The sequence below is a fragment of the Megalops cyprinoides genome, chromosome 24, assembly GCF_013368585.1.
Source record: "Megalops cyprinoides isolate fMegCyp1 chromosome 24, fMegCyp1.pri, whole genome shotgun sequence".
NCBI lineage: Eukaryota > Metazoa > Chordata > Actinopteri > Elopiformes > Megalopidae > Megalops > Megalops cyprinoides.
Window position 1 is genome coordinate 14290757 of NC_050606.1, and position 16423 is coordinate 14307179.

The 16423-nt window shown below is 43.7% G+C and overlaps 1 protein-coding gene across 1 annotated transcript in view; it reads left to right on the forward strand.

The window, feature by feature from the left end:
- The window catches only part of kcnq3 (potassium voltage-gated channel, KQT-like subfamily, member 3), an 82722-nt gene extending 68769 nt beyond the window's left edge, over positions 1–13953 (forward strand). Inside the window, exons 2-15 of the mRNA XM_036519209.1 lie at positions 491–581; positions 823–949; positions 1690–1862; positions 2465–2638; positions 2894–3004; positions 3342–3437; positions 4057–4151; positions 5058–5084; positions 9909–10111; positions 10781–10886; positions 11949–12080; positions 12812–12907; positions 13084–13168; positions 13251–13953. Of these exons, the coding sequence (XP_036375102.1) occupies positions 491–581; positions 823–949; positions 1690–1862; positions 2465–2638; positions 2894–3004; positions 3342–3437; positions 4057–4151; positions 5058–5084; positions 9909–10111; positions 10781–10886; positions 11949–12080; positions 12812–12907; positions 13084–13168; positions 13251–13916 (2182 nt within the window). The 3' untranslated portion in view covers positions 13917–13953. The remainder of the gene's footprint in view (positions 1–490; positions 582–822; positions 950–1689; positions 1863–2464; positions 2639–2893; positions 3005–3341; positions 3438–4056; positions 4152–5057; positions 5085–9908; positions 10112–10780; positions 10887–11948; positions 12081–12811; positions 12908–13083; positions 13169–13250) is intronic.
- Positions 13954–16423: the final 2470 nt, after the last annotated feature.

Here is a 16423-nt window from a genome sequence, read left to right on the forward strand (position 1 = left end):
GCCAGATGCTGGACATTTGGATCTTTGGGTGAATAACGGCATAGTATTCAAAGCCAGCCAATAATGGATTGAGATCTTTAAAACTGTCAGTTTACTTGATTAGAAAGGGGCTTATTACATAGGATATCACATGTCACATGGTACTGTTTACTTCATTTACTTTACACAGAAATGTGATCTTTGCAGCATATTTTACAATCAACATATTAGAATAATCCAATCTGAAAATTCAGAATTGAAGAGAATGATCCCCCTCTTGTGGTAGGATAGAGCGATGACATTAGATACAGCAATTGCTGTGTGCAATGTTTGTAAGCAATAGAAAAACAGGGTTTCAGACATCATATGAAGATACCATATGACTCAAATCCATTTACGGTTCATAATTCCCTGATTAGAGGTACATTAAACCTGATGATGCAATTTAGTGTCATAAACAGTGAAGATAATATACTACTTAATTAACAACAATCATGTTTTTCTTTTACAGATTTTTGGTTGTGCTGGGGTGTTTGATTCTGGCCATATTAACCACTTTCAAAGAACTTGAAAAAGTGTCAGCTCACTGGCTTGTGATATTGGTAAGTTGTCTTTTTTAATATGAACTACAAATGTAGTTTAGAAATTCATTTTTGTTGTAGTTATGTTGCTGTTGTTTCCACTTTTTTACTGAAAATGATCTTGAAAACTTCTCCAGTGACATCTGCTACTTTGCTAATTTGTCCAGGGATGTTTGTTAAATAGATATGTCAGTGGAAATTGCGTGTGTGTTGAAATACTGTCTTTAAGTGTGTTTCCATTGGTGGCTCTGACATCTCTCAGGAAACCTTCACGATATTCATCTTCGGGGCAGAGTTTGGATTAAGAATATGGGCTGCTGGCTGCTGCTGCCGGTACAAAGGATGGAGGGGGCGCCTCAAGTTCGCCCGGAAGCCCCTCTGCATTTTAGGCAAGTGTATCCAACGGGACGTGGGCCGTACAGCCGCAGCATGGAGTGATGCATTGTGGCCAGGATTGTTGCGCTTTCCGCATGCTCGATTGTGGTAGCTCACCATCCCCGCATTCTCTGTAAATAAGCTCTTTGAAACGGTGGCTGAGTCATTGGGTTGGGAAGGGCTGTCTTGTTACAACTATTCATTTGGCAGCTTCCCTTATCCAAGGTGACTTATAACGCTGACGGCTCTTACGTCTTGCATATTCGTAATCCTATCTATAAGCCTGAAGCTGTTACTGGAGCGGTTCATCTGAAGCATCTTGCTAAAGGGTGCACCTTTTGGGATTTGAATCCGCTACCTCCAAGGCCAAAAGCCACGTAATGGTAATATTAAACATTCAATCAAATGAAGTGATTATACACACAGTATTACTAATATGGGTGTGTGTGTGTGTGTGTGCAGCACAGGGGACAGTAATGATATTCAGTTGAGACACTGAATGGTGAGACACATCATGCTGAGATCATAGATGAAAGGCTTATGGAGACCGCAGAGTGAGACGGTGTGAGATCTGTGTGTGTGATGACTGTTTAGGTGTGATATCACATTGCAATACAGTGTGATAGGCTCTAAAATGGCAGTGTGATTCTGTCTCATAAGGTGTGATGCTGTGGTGCGGTACAGTGCGATAGGGGTGCAAAACGGTGCTGGTAACTCTCGCGTGCGGTCGCGGTTCTCTCTCTCTCTCTGGCAGACATCTTTGTGCTGATCGCCTCGGTGCCGGTGGTGGCGGTGCGGAACCAGGGCAATGTGCTGGCCACCTCGCTGCGCAGCCTGCGCTTCCTGCAGATCCTGCGCATGTTGCGCATGGACCGGCGTGGCGGCACCTGGAAGCTGCTGGGCTCGGCCATCTACGCCCACAGCAAGGTACCGCCGCCCTGAGTGCAGCCCCCTGCCCTCCCACTCTCACTCCATTCACACTCCCATTGGCCAGACACTTGGCCATCTATGCCCACAGCAAGGTACTGCCGCCCTGAATACGGCCCCCTGCCCTCCCCCTGCCCTCCCACTGGCCAAACACTCAGCCATCCAAGCCCACAGCAAGGTACCGCTGCCCTGAGTACCACCTCCTGCCCACCCACTGGATATTTACTGAAGCAGTTCAGGTATCTAGCTTAAACATACAACAGCATGGTCACAGTAGGGATTTGAACCCATAACCCTAAGGTGTAGAGTTCAGTGCTCTAACATCTGCATAATGTACAGCTGCTAAGTGCTGGGTCTATATCAAGAGAACAATGGAAGGGAGTGACCTTCATAAGGGCAGCATAACTCCACATTAAGGCAACCTGTAGCAGCAGTATTTGTCATGGTGCATATTGTTACGTGGCAGAACATGAAAAGCCAAACAACACCAGAGTGATTATTGTATGCAAGCTGAAAGGAAAAGACATACAGCTGGCACTCGGTGGGATGAACCCTGATAAGCTAGTCAACACCCAAAGCTAAACCTCCTCTGCCTCCTCCAGGAGCTCATCACTGCCTGGTACATCGGCTTCCTGTCCCTGATCCTGGCCTCCTTCCTGGTGTACCTGGTGGAGAAAGACGACATCTCCGTGGAGGTGGGGGAAGGCGAGAACCCCACGGGCCAGCCCACGCCCCAGGACTTTGACACTTACGCCGACGCCCTGTGGTGGGGCCTGGTAAGGAGGGAGCCCGTCCCACACACCTGCTCCGTTTCCTCTGAACCGTCCTGTGATAGGTTCATTGGGGAGGTGAAAAAGTAGAGGTGTAAGAACGCTGGTACAGCACGTGGGCAAGACACTTAACCCAGAATTGTGGATAACATGTAAAAATGTAACCTATGTAAGTCACTTATTTTTAAATGACAATGTAATAATCTGACAATAGCCTGCATGTAGTGCTGTATACTGACCGAACACTTCTCCTCTACACAGATTACTCTGACTACCATTGGCTACGGGGACAAGACCCCGAAAACCTGGGCTGGCCGGCTTCTAGCTGGCACCTTCGCCCTCATCGGAGTGTCCTTCTTTGCACTGCCAGCAGTGAGTGAGATTCTGTCTGTCCTGCCCCATTTCCAAAAGACAGGGTACGAAAAAACTGAATCAATGTTACTGTTCTGCAGTACATACTGGAGAGGCAACCAAGTAAATGCTTGCTGGGACTGTTGTGAATACTAATACTAACACTAATATTAATTGGTAGTACTATAGATCAGAAAAGTAATATAGCAACAATAAAATAAAGAAGAATAAAAGTTCTTTTGGTCTAGTTCTCAGGACTCAGGACACATTCTGTAATTTCATACACATTATGCCTGTCACGCAGGGATGTGGGTATGGGAATGCAACAGGAAGTGGATCAAGTGTGTCTCTTTGCCAGGGTATTCTAGGCTCAGGGCTGGCTTTGAAGGTCCAGGAGCAGCACAGGCAGAAGCACTTTGAGAAGCGCAGGCACCCTGCAGCCGGGCTCATTCAGGTCAGAGTTCACCTCCTCCGCTACCTTTCCACCTTTTCAGACTACTCTCAAGCTTCATTATTGATCCAGTTTTATACACACTAAGCCCTGCTAACTGCAGACCTGGCAAACAAATTGGGTGCTATTCATAAACCAATACACACATAATACACGTATATTAAAATTACCTCCTGATATGGCAAGAGGTGCTTTATGAATAAAACCTATCACATCCTTTCACAAAGCAGCTAATACAGTAAAGGGAATTTACATAATACATCAAAGGTGAATTTGCTTTTGCTGTTTTGAAACTACTAAATAAGACAACTGAAGTGGCAGGAAATAAAATTTAAATAAAGTTAACACACACAGCTTGCATTCATTTTGAGTTTTGTTAGCTAAAATTGATGGCATCTTTAAGAAAACAACACTTTATAAGTCATGGCCAAGGTTTTAAATATGAGAAACAATGTTTGTGTGCTGTGTTGCCTCACAGAAGTAATTTGACGCAAAGCGTTCATGTGTTTATTTCTGTAATAAGCACCAATAACCATAATATCGTTACATGTGGTAGAAAACTAAACGATGATGGTGACGGTCAAAATCGGAAAGTGCAATTCTTTTCCATGGCTGCCTGCAGGCGGCATGGCGATATTATGCCACCAATCCCATGAGGGAGGACCTCATTGCCACCTGGAGATTCTACGAGACTGTCATCTCGCTTCCCTGCTTCAGGTGAGTAATTAGCACCCCTTCAGGGGGGTAGAGTAAATGGCGAGCCCCACGGTTCTTATCAATTATTCATGTTTTGATTGGCGGAATGGAAAAACGCTGAACCGAGGCATTGCAGACAACATGGCTGATCGCAGTGGTTTAAAATTACACTGTAGGTTTTTTCACTTTTTTTTTGTTTTTTTTAGGAATGCCAGCATTCTGTTGCCATCTAGATCATGCATTTGTAATCGTGTCATGTGCTGTTTTTATCATCCGTTTACCATTCGTGCCTCCATCCTCCTTGTGGATATTTGTTTTTTGCATGAGCTGAATTTAGCTGAAGTCAGAACTGTTGTTTCCATAGCAACACGGTTTCCAGCCACAAAACCAGACCTAAACTGCTTGAAAGGCTTTGAAAATTGTATTATTTATTCATTTATTTATGTTTTTTTTTTTTTTTTTACCCGTGATATTGATTGGCGTTGCTGCCGTTTTATCATTTCTTCATTTTTTTTTGTTCAGTTTGCATGCGTTTAAGTAGGCTGAAGTGGACGGTTTTGTTCCCATTGAAACCTGGAAATCTGCCACAAAACCAAGAGCTATATCTGGAAGGTAATAAAGGTGCCATCACATTGAATTGTTGCTTCTGTATGCGTTTATCAGTCCGTTTCAGTATGACCATTAGGAAGAATTTATGTTCATTTAGCGTTAAGGAGTGGAGCTTCAGTAAACTAGAACTGAACTGCCATTCTTTTTTCAAAATTAAAATGCAATATGGTTGTGCTTCCCTTTATGGTGAAAATAACATAAGCTGTGCTTTGGGGATCATTAGTGTGATTTAATGAAATGTAAGGACGTGTTTTCTCTCAGTGTTTGGAAAAGGCTGAAGTTAATCAGGTGTCTTCCCTGCTTTCTCTCCATCTAAAGGAAGGATCATTTGGAAGGAATGGCAAGGTAGGTTTATATCCCCCCCCCCCCAATGACAGCAAGATATGCTCTTTTTTAAATCCACACAGATGTGGGTAATGTCTCTTCAAGACCCAACAGAGCTATTTCAGATCCATGTAAGTGTTTGTCCATTAAGTTCCTGAAATAAAGTTTTGATCTGAAGATTAATTAAGTTCCTAAAATACTCATCTTTAAATAACCTTCTATATTAATCCATGCCTAACATGTCTCTAGTAATGAATAAGTGGTTAATGGCCATCATTAAATATGTATCAAATATGAAATAGAGTCTCACATTTCCTTTTTAACTAATGAGAAAGCCATTGCTGCTAATTAAGCTTCAAGACTTGCCTGACATTCCGGACTCCTAGTTAGTATCTCAATTACCCCTCCGCCCATGATGAATGGCAGTAATGCTGTCCTAAAACAGTGCCTGGGGCTCAACCGTATATTCGGCAGGATTTATTAGGGCTGTAATTAGCGGTCTGGTCCCGCTGTAAACGTCCCCCCACGCAGTTCTTCCCAGCCTTAACAATGAATCCGGACACATTCACATTCGGATCTGTCATGGCGGGAATTGAGGACGCAACTGATTTATAGTTATGAGGACTGGGGAATTATGGCTGCCACTCTGGCGAAGTTCGCCCTCAGATGACTCTGAGTGATATATAATCCTGCCAAGACTGGATATGAGCTTTGAGTTACTGATGTTAACAGGCTCAGTTAGTGTCTGCCTTTGACTTTTTTTCCTTCTGTCTACGAATGGTCTTCTGTCTAAAGGAGGGTGTATGTACGCCTGAATATTCTCAGCAAGATGCTGAGAACACCGCCATAACCTTAGGGTTCCTGTAGAACACCCAGTCAAGGAAAAGCTGAGAATTGTTTGCTCCCAGTCAAAATTATATGTTTAGTTATATCTGAGCACAGTTTTTTGTTGTTTTGTTTTGATGAGCCCATCAGAGGAAAAGTTATTTTCCTAATACATAGTAATAATCAACTGCCAATAGTCAAATGTCAATGCAAGCTGCCGGCATTGTTCTTGAAATGGGTGGAAGTCTTCTTTTTTGAAATGATAGTCTGTGGTGCCTAATTCAACATATAGATATCTATAAGCTGACATGATACAAGCCTTACATCAGATTTTCCATTGATAATCAAAATTAGTTTTGTGGTGACCGTGCGTAAGGCAACCAGCTTTCAACTCTATTGGTAAAGCAGTGATGAACAATTTACGGTGTAAGTGCAGATATATAGACCTAAGTAGGTGCTTAATTTGAGTGACTTTAACTACAATTTCTTCTTTTGGGGGTGGGTGGTGCTGGGGTGGACAAATGCTGTGTTCAACTAACCAGGATTTTTTTAAATAAAATGTGTGTCAGCAAAATTTTACACATTTGTAAAATTTTATACCTTCGTAAAGTAATTTATTTAGCTCCAGAGCAGGTGATGTGAGGTTCCTTGCTCTTGTGTATGGCAGTAAAGAACAAGCTCTGAATCAGATAGGAGACCCACAAGCCCAGGGTTAGGCCTCTCAAATCTTGGCTGTGCTTTCTACCACTGCACGTTCCTTGTCCACCATGTTCGTTTCCTCTACCATCTCAGTTTGCCCCCCCCCCCCCCCCCCAACTGCCCCCTGCCCAGTGCTAAAAAGCCCATTACGTGTGGACCAGGGCTGAGTCATGCTCCACTACCTTAGCCTACATGCTACTCCTTGATTTTATTTGCTAGCTTCCCGCTAATCCACGCTCTCTGCCCGTGTTGAATTACCTTCAAAATCCGTGTTGGCAGGCGTTCTGAAGTCGAACCGGGAGACCTTGCCAAGTTCAGGAGAACATGTGTTTTAAGCTCAGGCGATAGCATCTGAGAGTGGGGAATTAGCGGCTCAGACACTATCGCTGCTCCTCTGAATAGCCTGTCAGAGATAAATGAATGTTTTGCCTCGTACCGGCAACAAATGAGGCCCGAAGAGACGAACAACATAGGGCGTGAGTCACCTCTGCCTCTCTCTCCCCCCCTCAGCCCATCAGAGTGATTTCTCACTCTGAGAAAGCCTCCCTAAACTGAGCTGTTTAAGAAGCTTTGAGAGGAACTGCACCAGCACAGAGAGTGAACTGTGGAGCGGAGAAAGGGTGATCTTCGAAGGCTGCCTCGTCTGACCGAGGCACATGAGGCTTCAGCATTTGCGCCCACCGCGGCCACGTCTAATTTTCCCATCTTTATCCCGGGCAAGAAACGGTCACCGAGAAACCCTTTGTTCCCTCTCCTGTGCTTCCCCTATTCTCCAGACTCTCAGCACCTTAATCTCTCGCCTTTATGTCGCTCGGGAGATAGAGGAGCATATTGTGTCTTCTCTGTGGGAGCGGAGAGAGTCCAGAGAATACATTTCTGGGTGCTCCCCCCCACTTCCCCCTCACTCCCCCAGTCAGGGAACAGGGTTTAGTTTTACAGGGGCTTCAGTCACTGCCAAATATCGTCAGCGATTCCAGAAGAAAGAGGTCCGCTTTCTGGCAGCCTTTGAATCTTCCCTCGGTACACAATGAGCAAGTCCGCTCCGCCAGAGCAGTGGACTGTAATACCCCTGTGAAGCTGCCTAATCCTCTGCATCGCGCTGTCACCAGACAGGCTGTGGGTTCGATGAGGGTCCTGCTTCCAAAGAACTGATCTGCTCTTAACATAAGTATCCAACCACAGTGAGGTTAAGAAACCCAGGGAAACTGTTTGGCTGGACTACCAGATGCTAATGATTTGATTTCCCTTCATGAAAAGTTCATGAAAAGACAAACACAATATCAATGTCCAGATTTTTACATTTTAACAGGACACCACCTATCAGTTATCCTTCCATGGACTGATCAACACTTAACTTGACTGTGGTGGGATACTGATGTTAAGAAACCCAGGGAAAGCATTTGGTTGGACTACCAGATACAAATGCTTTGATTTCACTTAATATAGAGTTAAGGCAATCAGAAGATCAGTATGATTAATTCCACTGCTCTAAAAGCATGTATTAAATGCAATCAATCAGCTACATGCTGTAGTATAATGGCTGAGAAGGATTAACAATGACTCATAGTTTGGTTATAATTATTTCTACGCTATCTGAACAGTAGGACAAAATAGCCTGGAAATCAAAATGCCAGCAGAATCCCTCTCTGCCCTTTGTTTCAATTCTGATTTTATTTCAGATGTCTAGACCTATTTGTTTATATTTGCCGAGGCGAGAAAGGACAGTTTCACTCATTGCACTCATCCAATTATTTCAGAGTGACCTTAACAAAGGCAGCAGGAAGCTGCCTTGAACTTTAGAGGTGTTGTGATCATTTAAAAAAAAAAGGTTGAAAAAAAATCATGCCCAAATTGAGCCTTCATTCAAAGTGCCCTGCCCTGGTTAATTACAAATCGGTAGTATCCTTCCACTTAAGGTATTCAGTGGTTGCTAGCAGCCTCCAACATGTGGTTGAGAACAGCAAGCAATTACAGACCATAATGCCCTGACCTTTCTGAGTGACTAAAGGGATGGAACAACAAAGGCTGCATACCTTATCAGGATACCATTATGCAGAGATAAATATACACTATTAATTACTTCAAAGGTTACATGTTCATTATGAAAAAGGGCTGCACATGAGCACTAACCCCTGATTAAAATAACCCTGCATGCGAGACAGATAGTGCTCATTTGAACCACAGGTCCATATTACAGGGTCTTTTATTCTCCAGGAGTTCAGAACTGGCAGTGATTGACTGATGGAGTGTAACAATGTGGTGTATTGATGTAGGTCATGGTACCACTTTACATTAAGAGAGACCGACACCCATTCAATTACAGTGGACATTTAAAGGATGTTCACTATAGGTCTAGCAGCTGTGTAAGTACCCAATATGAGAAAATTAAAATCAGGGAAAGTTTGGGTGTAATGATTTTAAATTCTTGTAAGGCCTACAAACTTGTTATTCTGTTGAATGGTGTTATTGCTATTGACTTTTTCTCTTCCAAACTTAAGTTGGTATTTAATTTGAAATAAATTTATAAAATTGCAATTTTAAGGTAAACCACTGATGTTTTAGAAAACAAACATGAGTATGTTTTAAATGGATCATGAGACATATTGTGTGTAAATTGAAGTGAGGGCTCAGGTTGCATTTAAGGTTAAGCAGGATTAAGGGAAGCACAAAAAAAGCAAGAAAAAGCAGAAAAACACTGAGCAATCCCAGGAGGCAGCTGCAGTTGTAACAATAGCCAGCACGATCACAGTGTAATCACACAGCAATTAAGGACACTTAATGTAAACTAGCAGGATCAAATCACAATTCCAGAAACCAAGATAAGTCACCAAGAGCCCCATCGTAAATGAATGGTCTTTTGTTTGGGATTCGACAAATAAAAAAAAAAAAAAAAACAATTGAAATGATGCCCATGGTGCAAAACTCAGCTGGAAACGTGTCCATATACGTAAATCATTCTTTATTCAGAGAACTAATGCCAAGTGTTCTTAAAATGCTCACACTTGCCTTATCAGAATAAAAGTTTTTGGGGATTATAGGAGCAGTTGTGTGACACTGTGTGCTCCATTTGACAGTATGCCAGTACAATTCTGGCATTGTATCAGTCTTATATTTTCATGGCCGTTATTGTATTGGATTAGTTGAATGCTGTGCAGTCCCATTCATTTATGATGTCCATGTACATACTGACAATTGCTAAGGGACATCAGATTAAAATGATACTGTAGTCAACTGGTATCAAATGTGGAAATCTTCTATGTGAAAATTATTTATGGGAAGAGGGGGTGGATCATAATTCTATGACCAATGACCCACCCCTAGCCAAAAGCTGAGCCTTCTGGAACGTGTGCGCCTCCCCAACCCCCGCGCCACTGCTGTGAAGGGCAAGGTTCTGGTCCCCGTGAACCCGGACTCCATCCAGGAGAGCCCCACCAAGGAGCCTAAACCGGCCGGCTTCAGCAACCGCGAGAGGTTCCGCACGGCGTTCCGCATGAAGGCCTACGCCCTCCGCCAGAGCTCCGAAGGTAAGGGGAGCCCCGCGCTGCTCTCTTTGACCCCCAAACCCCCCCCCCCCCCCCACACACATGTCCCTGTCTCCAGCTACCTCCTCCCCCTGGCTCGGATTACAGCGTGGGGGTGCGGCGGGCCCTTTGGGCTCGGGGACTCTCTTAATCTGTGATCCATCTTTGCTTGCCTGCCGGTGCTGAGTCACACTGTGTTTTGATGTTGTTCTGTTTTTTTTTTTTTTTTTTTTGCATCGCATTTCAGGGAGGATGTAGGTCACTGCATACTAATGAAAACGACGTGCTTGAACAGAGCAGCTCTCTGCCAAGCTCTCTGCATGTATTTGCAAAGAAATACAAAAGGAAACTGCAAAGGGATAAGCATGCCTTATTAAAGCAGTAGAGACTATTTAAATTAGAGTCAAGACATGCTATTGACAGCAGTTAGACACCAACCTGGAGAACTACAATTTTCTCTGGCATTTTGTTCACACCCTAATTATTGAACCTGATAAATTATGCATAATCAATCACAATGACCACTTCCTCAAGTTTGTCTGTTAAGCTGGATACATTGAATAGCTTTTGATAAAACCAGACCTGCAGCATACTAAATCATACCTATTCACCCTGCTTTACTCTGAGGTGCTCATTATGTGGCCTTGCTCATTTTTCATTGGTTGTCCTCAGATGCTGGGGCTTTGCCTGACCCCACATGCGAGGAGAGGGGTTTTCCCCCTGACATCCTATTGGAGGAGATGATTCCCACTTTGAAGCTGGTCATTCGGGCTGTCAGGTAAGGGTGCCTTTGTGCAAGTAGCCTATGCATCATCAACGTTCGATCACTTCTCGCATCATCAGTGTGTGACGGGGCTGCTAAACAAATGCAGTCAGATGCTTGTCCGTTTGGATTCAGATTAGGCCACGTCCCCAAAGATATTAGAAATGGAGCACCGCTGAATTTATTCAAACACATTCTTGAATGAGTCATGCCCTATAAGTCATGCTCTATACGTAAATCTTATAGAACCAGTCTCATTTCAGCAATGGCACTTCCAATGCAGTATCCATGTCCAATGTAATACAGAGCTAAGGCATTTAAAGCTGATTTACATTTACATTTACATTTACATTGATTTCTGCGCTGTCTGCAAAGAAGCCATACATTATAATGTGAAGCAAAACAAGCTGCCAGGCTATATGAGAGTCAGTTCTTATTGAGCCTTTTAACTTGGACAAAATAGACCCAGCATTAATCTGGATAGGCAGGATGTGTGGAGTCATAAACAGAATGGCCTTTGCTTAGCTTCAAATACAGGTTTGACGATCATATATTACTTACAGCAGTAATTTTGCCTGAATAAAACATACGCTTCTACCTGGCAGCCTGCCCTATTCTGTGTGCGCCTCGGAGCCTGTTTGGGAAAAGCTATATAATGCAGATTCCACGGAAGGTAGTGACCAAGCCAGAGTTAATTGCAAGGAGCTGAGTGATTAAAAAATCCCACCACCCTTTGAAGATCTTTCTCATCCTGTGCTTTTCTCTCCTGGTGAAAAGAATCTTGAATGGGTTACGCTGTTCTGTAGGATTTGATTTCGAGTTTGGTTCCCTGCTACTGTTAGGAATTGAAGCTCCTCTAGGATCAGGCACTGTTTGAAGGTGTCACATTCGAGCAGCTAAAGATTTCCCCGCTTCCCCCGTCGACAGCCGCGTGAAAGACCAGGCCGATCAGAATGCCGGTTCTCAGTCATCACAACCCATTGATGTTTTGCTCGCTTTCTTGTCCCGTGTGTCCTTGTCTTTCCTGGGTGCTTGGACGTCCTCCGTCTGTCCCGTGTTGAATGGCGTTTGCCGCAGGATCATGAAATTCCTCCTGAACAAAAAGCGATTCAAGGAGACTTTGAGGCCTTACGACGTCAAGGATGTGATTGAGCAGTACTCTGCGGGGCACCTGGACATGCTCTGCAGAATCAAATACCTCCAGACAAGGTGAAGCCAAACGGAAGGATATCCGACATGCAAATCTGCAAAGCACCTTGTAAATCTGCATAGTGCTTTTCATCCAAGGATCTCACCTTATCCAGCCACCAACATGCAACACTCACACATTTATACATCTGTATGATATCTGTAGAGATACAGTAGTCACATTTAAGCTCATGAGCAATATTTAAGCCACTGTGATGCTCATAGCACACGTACATTGTAGCTATTTGTTACATCTTTATTATATCGCATTTAAACTTACTGACTCAGATAATGCAAATGTGATAATGTGAATGTGAATATGACCTATAATCCTTTAGCTAAAATTATCTAATGTATAGCTTGCTGAGAGTTAACTGTGATTTTGTGGCTTCAATGGCAGGTGCTATCCAGTGCTATCCAGTCAATAATGTAGATAAAGCAGATGAGGTCTCATTTATTTTTGTGCTAGCTTACTGCACCTGATTTAAAGTGGCAAGGCCCAGCACTCTGATAGCCACTGAACCTGGTTAAGCCACATGGCTTCTACTCCTTCTCCCTCCATTGCTGATGTAATGTTTTACAGCATTTGGATGATATCAAGCAGACCCTAGAGTTACTTGAAAGATTAATGCTCTAATTTTTCAAGCCTGAAATGTTTTTTTGAAAGTGTTGACTTAAACAGAGCACTGGATCCCTACGCACTGATGTGGGTTATGCCATTAAACATGTCTTCTGTCCTTGGCACCTTACAGAATAGATATGATCCTGGCCCCTGGTCCGCCCTTAACCCCAAAACACAAGAAGACCCAGAAGACACCTTTCGCCTATCCACCCCAACAGTCTCCCAGGTTCAGCGTCTCCTTCATGTCTTCCTTCCAAATGGGAACTTTCCTGTTTTGATCGTACATCCTGTTGTTTTTGGACATGACCGGTACTGTCAGATACAGTGTTGAATCATTTGATTGAATATATGTGTCACTGCCTCCTCACCTCTAACTATATTCAACGTATTTCTGACTCCTAGGCATGAGCCCTATTTAGCCAAAGCATCCATGCCGGAGGCTGAAGACCAAAGCATGATGGGAAGATTTGTGCGGGTTGAGAGACAGGTACTGGTGCGTGTTTGAGCCGGGGTCCCCGGTCCTGCCCCGGGTTGTTGGGAGATGTGCCAGCGTGTGCTTGTCATTGCAGGTGGAGGACATGGAGAAGAAGCTGGACTTCCTGGTGGACATGCACATGCAGCACATGGAGCACCTCACGGTGGACTCCGCCGGCGCCGCGCGGATGACCATGGAGCCCTGCGACCCGGGCGCCACCGACGCGGAGATCCGCCGGGTCTTCTTCAACTACGCCGAGGCCTGCCCCCACATGTCCTACCAGGTCCCTGTCAGCAAGGTGGTGCCCTTCTACAGCTGCCGGCACGAGCCCTCCGGCAACGGCCTCCTCGGGGGCCATGTCACGCCCACCTACATGGAGCGGCCCACCGTGCTGCCCATCAGCTCACTCCTGGACACCCGTGGGGGCTCCGAGGGAGAGGCCCAGAGCCCCTACCAAGACCTGGCCTCCGAGGGCCAAGGGCGGACCATGGGGCGGGACTCGGACACGCCCCTCTCGCTGCTCTCCGTCAACCATGAGGAGCTGGAGCGCTCGCCCAGCGGCTTCAGCATCTCCCAGGAGCGGGACGATTTGACTTTTGGCACAGCGGGTGCCGGGAACTCCAGCTGGATGAAGGAGAAGCGCTACCTGGCAGAGGGAGAGACAGACACGGACACGGACCCCTTCACCCCCAGCGGACCCCTCCCTTTGTCCTCCACGGGTGAGGGTTTCCCTGACTCTGGGTGGAACACACCCCCTTAACGCCACCAGGGTGGGCGTCACAGATGGGCGAGCTGCCCCCCCCCCACCCCCCCACCCCCATCGGATGGTGGAGACAATGAGTAAAAAGCAAAACAGCCACTGCGTGTAAAGTATACAGATGTTGTACAGAGCATTCATTGCAAAATTATACAAATTATACAAAGGAAAAAAAAAAAAAATCACCCAAAAGCTTTATCGCTGCAAAGCAAACAGCACTGCATGTAATGCATGCAATTTTAGTGGTAGGCACTGCGAAGTTCAGGTAACGGAAAAAAAAAGAATACGAGTTCAAAGGAATACTTTAAATGCTATGCCATTTTTGTAATACCTATTTTTTAAAGAAACAACGTTTCAGTTTTTTGTGCATGGTTTGCATGAAGCTGCACCGTTTAGGAACGGCTGACGAATTTCAGCCATGTTCAACCGCATCTCTCCAGCTTAATCGTCCAGTACGTGTGGCTTAGTATGTTTGGGCTAGAACAGAAATATGTATTCCGTTTGCTGTTTTGTCATACATGTTATGGATAATTTGAGGGACTTCCAAACCTTTCTTATACAGTTGTGTAAAGGTTGATGAGGTTTTTGACTGCATTAAGCTGTAAAAGGAAACGTTATTGTCCTCTGAGAGCATATTCTTGGGAATTTCACTTTAAAGTTGCAAGAAAGAGCAATTTTTAAGAATATTTTATTTCAGAAAATAAATATTTTGGTAACCCTTTACTTTAAGTAGCCAGTATACCTACATGCCACTGTAGTTACTGTGTAACCTCTTTGTAAGTACTCTTTGTTACACAGCTTCTAAAATGTAACACAATTAGTCCTTTCCCCAAACTTACACTCCAGCTCTAGTGTTGAAACTAGCCACAATTCAAACCATAACCCTTAATGTGAAAACAGAATCAATATGTAACAATGTGTACTTGCAGTTACACAGTGTAATTATTTGTACAATTACACTGTAATTACATAGGTATATTGCCTGCTTTATTCAAAGTGTGACCAATTTTATGGCACTACCAAATGCATCCATATAAGATCCCATCAGCTTTGAATTTTTGAATGTCACCTGCATTATCAGATATGTTGACCTCTTGACTCATTGGCTATTTAGATACACAGATGCTATTTCAAAATGACTAGAATATATAATGGATATAAATATAAAAAATATGAAAAATGCATCTTCCATTTTCACAAGTTTTGACAAATATATGAGATATAGAAAAGCTTTGGTGTCCCATAGACAATATTGCCCTTCAAATTTTATTGGCCCCATTTCGTATTTACTCTCAGAACACTAATGGCATACATAGCAGAATTTACTGTCAAAGCTGTGCGTTGTCTGCAGTAAATAAATAGATCAGAAATGTAGAACATGACATCAGATACGTCAAAGCCGTTGTGAACTTCAGCAGAGCATATCCAGAAGTTGTACTTGGGAAAATACACTGAAATAGATGTGTCTGCCTTTATGCACACATCGGTGAATTGTGCATTCATCAGGAAAATCAAAGCAAATGTGCATAAAATGAGAAATATCAAATTTAGGCCTCTGCTCAATCTGCCTGCTGGTATGCTTTATCCTTGACCTTGAGTGTGAAGTTTTTGCAGGTGTTGCTGTGTTCATCATAAAAAACAAACTCCAGGAAACACAATCTCACCAACTGTTTCCAACAAGCAGCTTGATGTGCCTGAGAGAGTAATTATTATCGTTCATTGGACATGACACAGTGCCCGACCTAAAGTGTCAGGCTAAAGTAGAATTTTAGCGAGCATGCGCTGTATTTCACCATGAATTGTGACAAAAGTTGTAGCACACACAAGAGCAGTTAAAATAGCTAAACTGGTAATGTATATACCAGGCATAATTGTATCAACTCTAACCTAAACTCATTCTGCAAGCTGATACAACAGTGTGCATCTGAACTACTTGTATTATTATGAGAATACAGTGATATTACGCAGGCATCAGGGCCAAGTGATGTAGTTACAGCGGCACCTTAAGTTTATATTCAATTACAATGCTGCAGCCACTGGAGGCACCAAGAAAATTTGTTGGGCAAGAATAAAAAAAAGGTGACAGTTGTAATTGGCGTGGGAAAGCAAGGCTGTTAAAGGGGAAGTAGTTCATGGTGAACTCTCTGGTGACATTCACTGCTGACTGTGCCTTTGGAGCTTGTGTTCCTCTTGTTTTTTCATCCATTTCATATTCACCATAGTACCCTAGAGGAGATTCATTATTATTATTTATTATTATTAGCTTGGCAGATGCCTTTATCCTGGGTGTTTTAGTTTAGGTTGCCATTCATTTGCCCCATTAGATGTTTACTGAAGCGATTCAGGTTACTTTGATGAAAGGTATAACAACAGTGTCCCACCCAGGAAGCAACCCTGAAATCTTTTTGTTCTGTTGCCACAATGCTACATGGCCACGCTTGAAAGGTATCAGTTATGTTTAAATATCTTCATAGGACCAAAGGATTTTATGTGCACAGCCTATTTCTCAT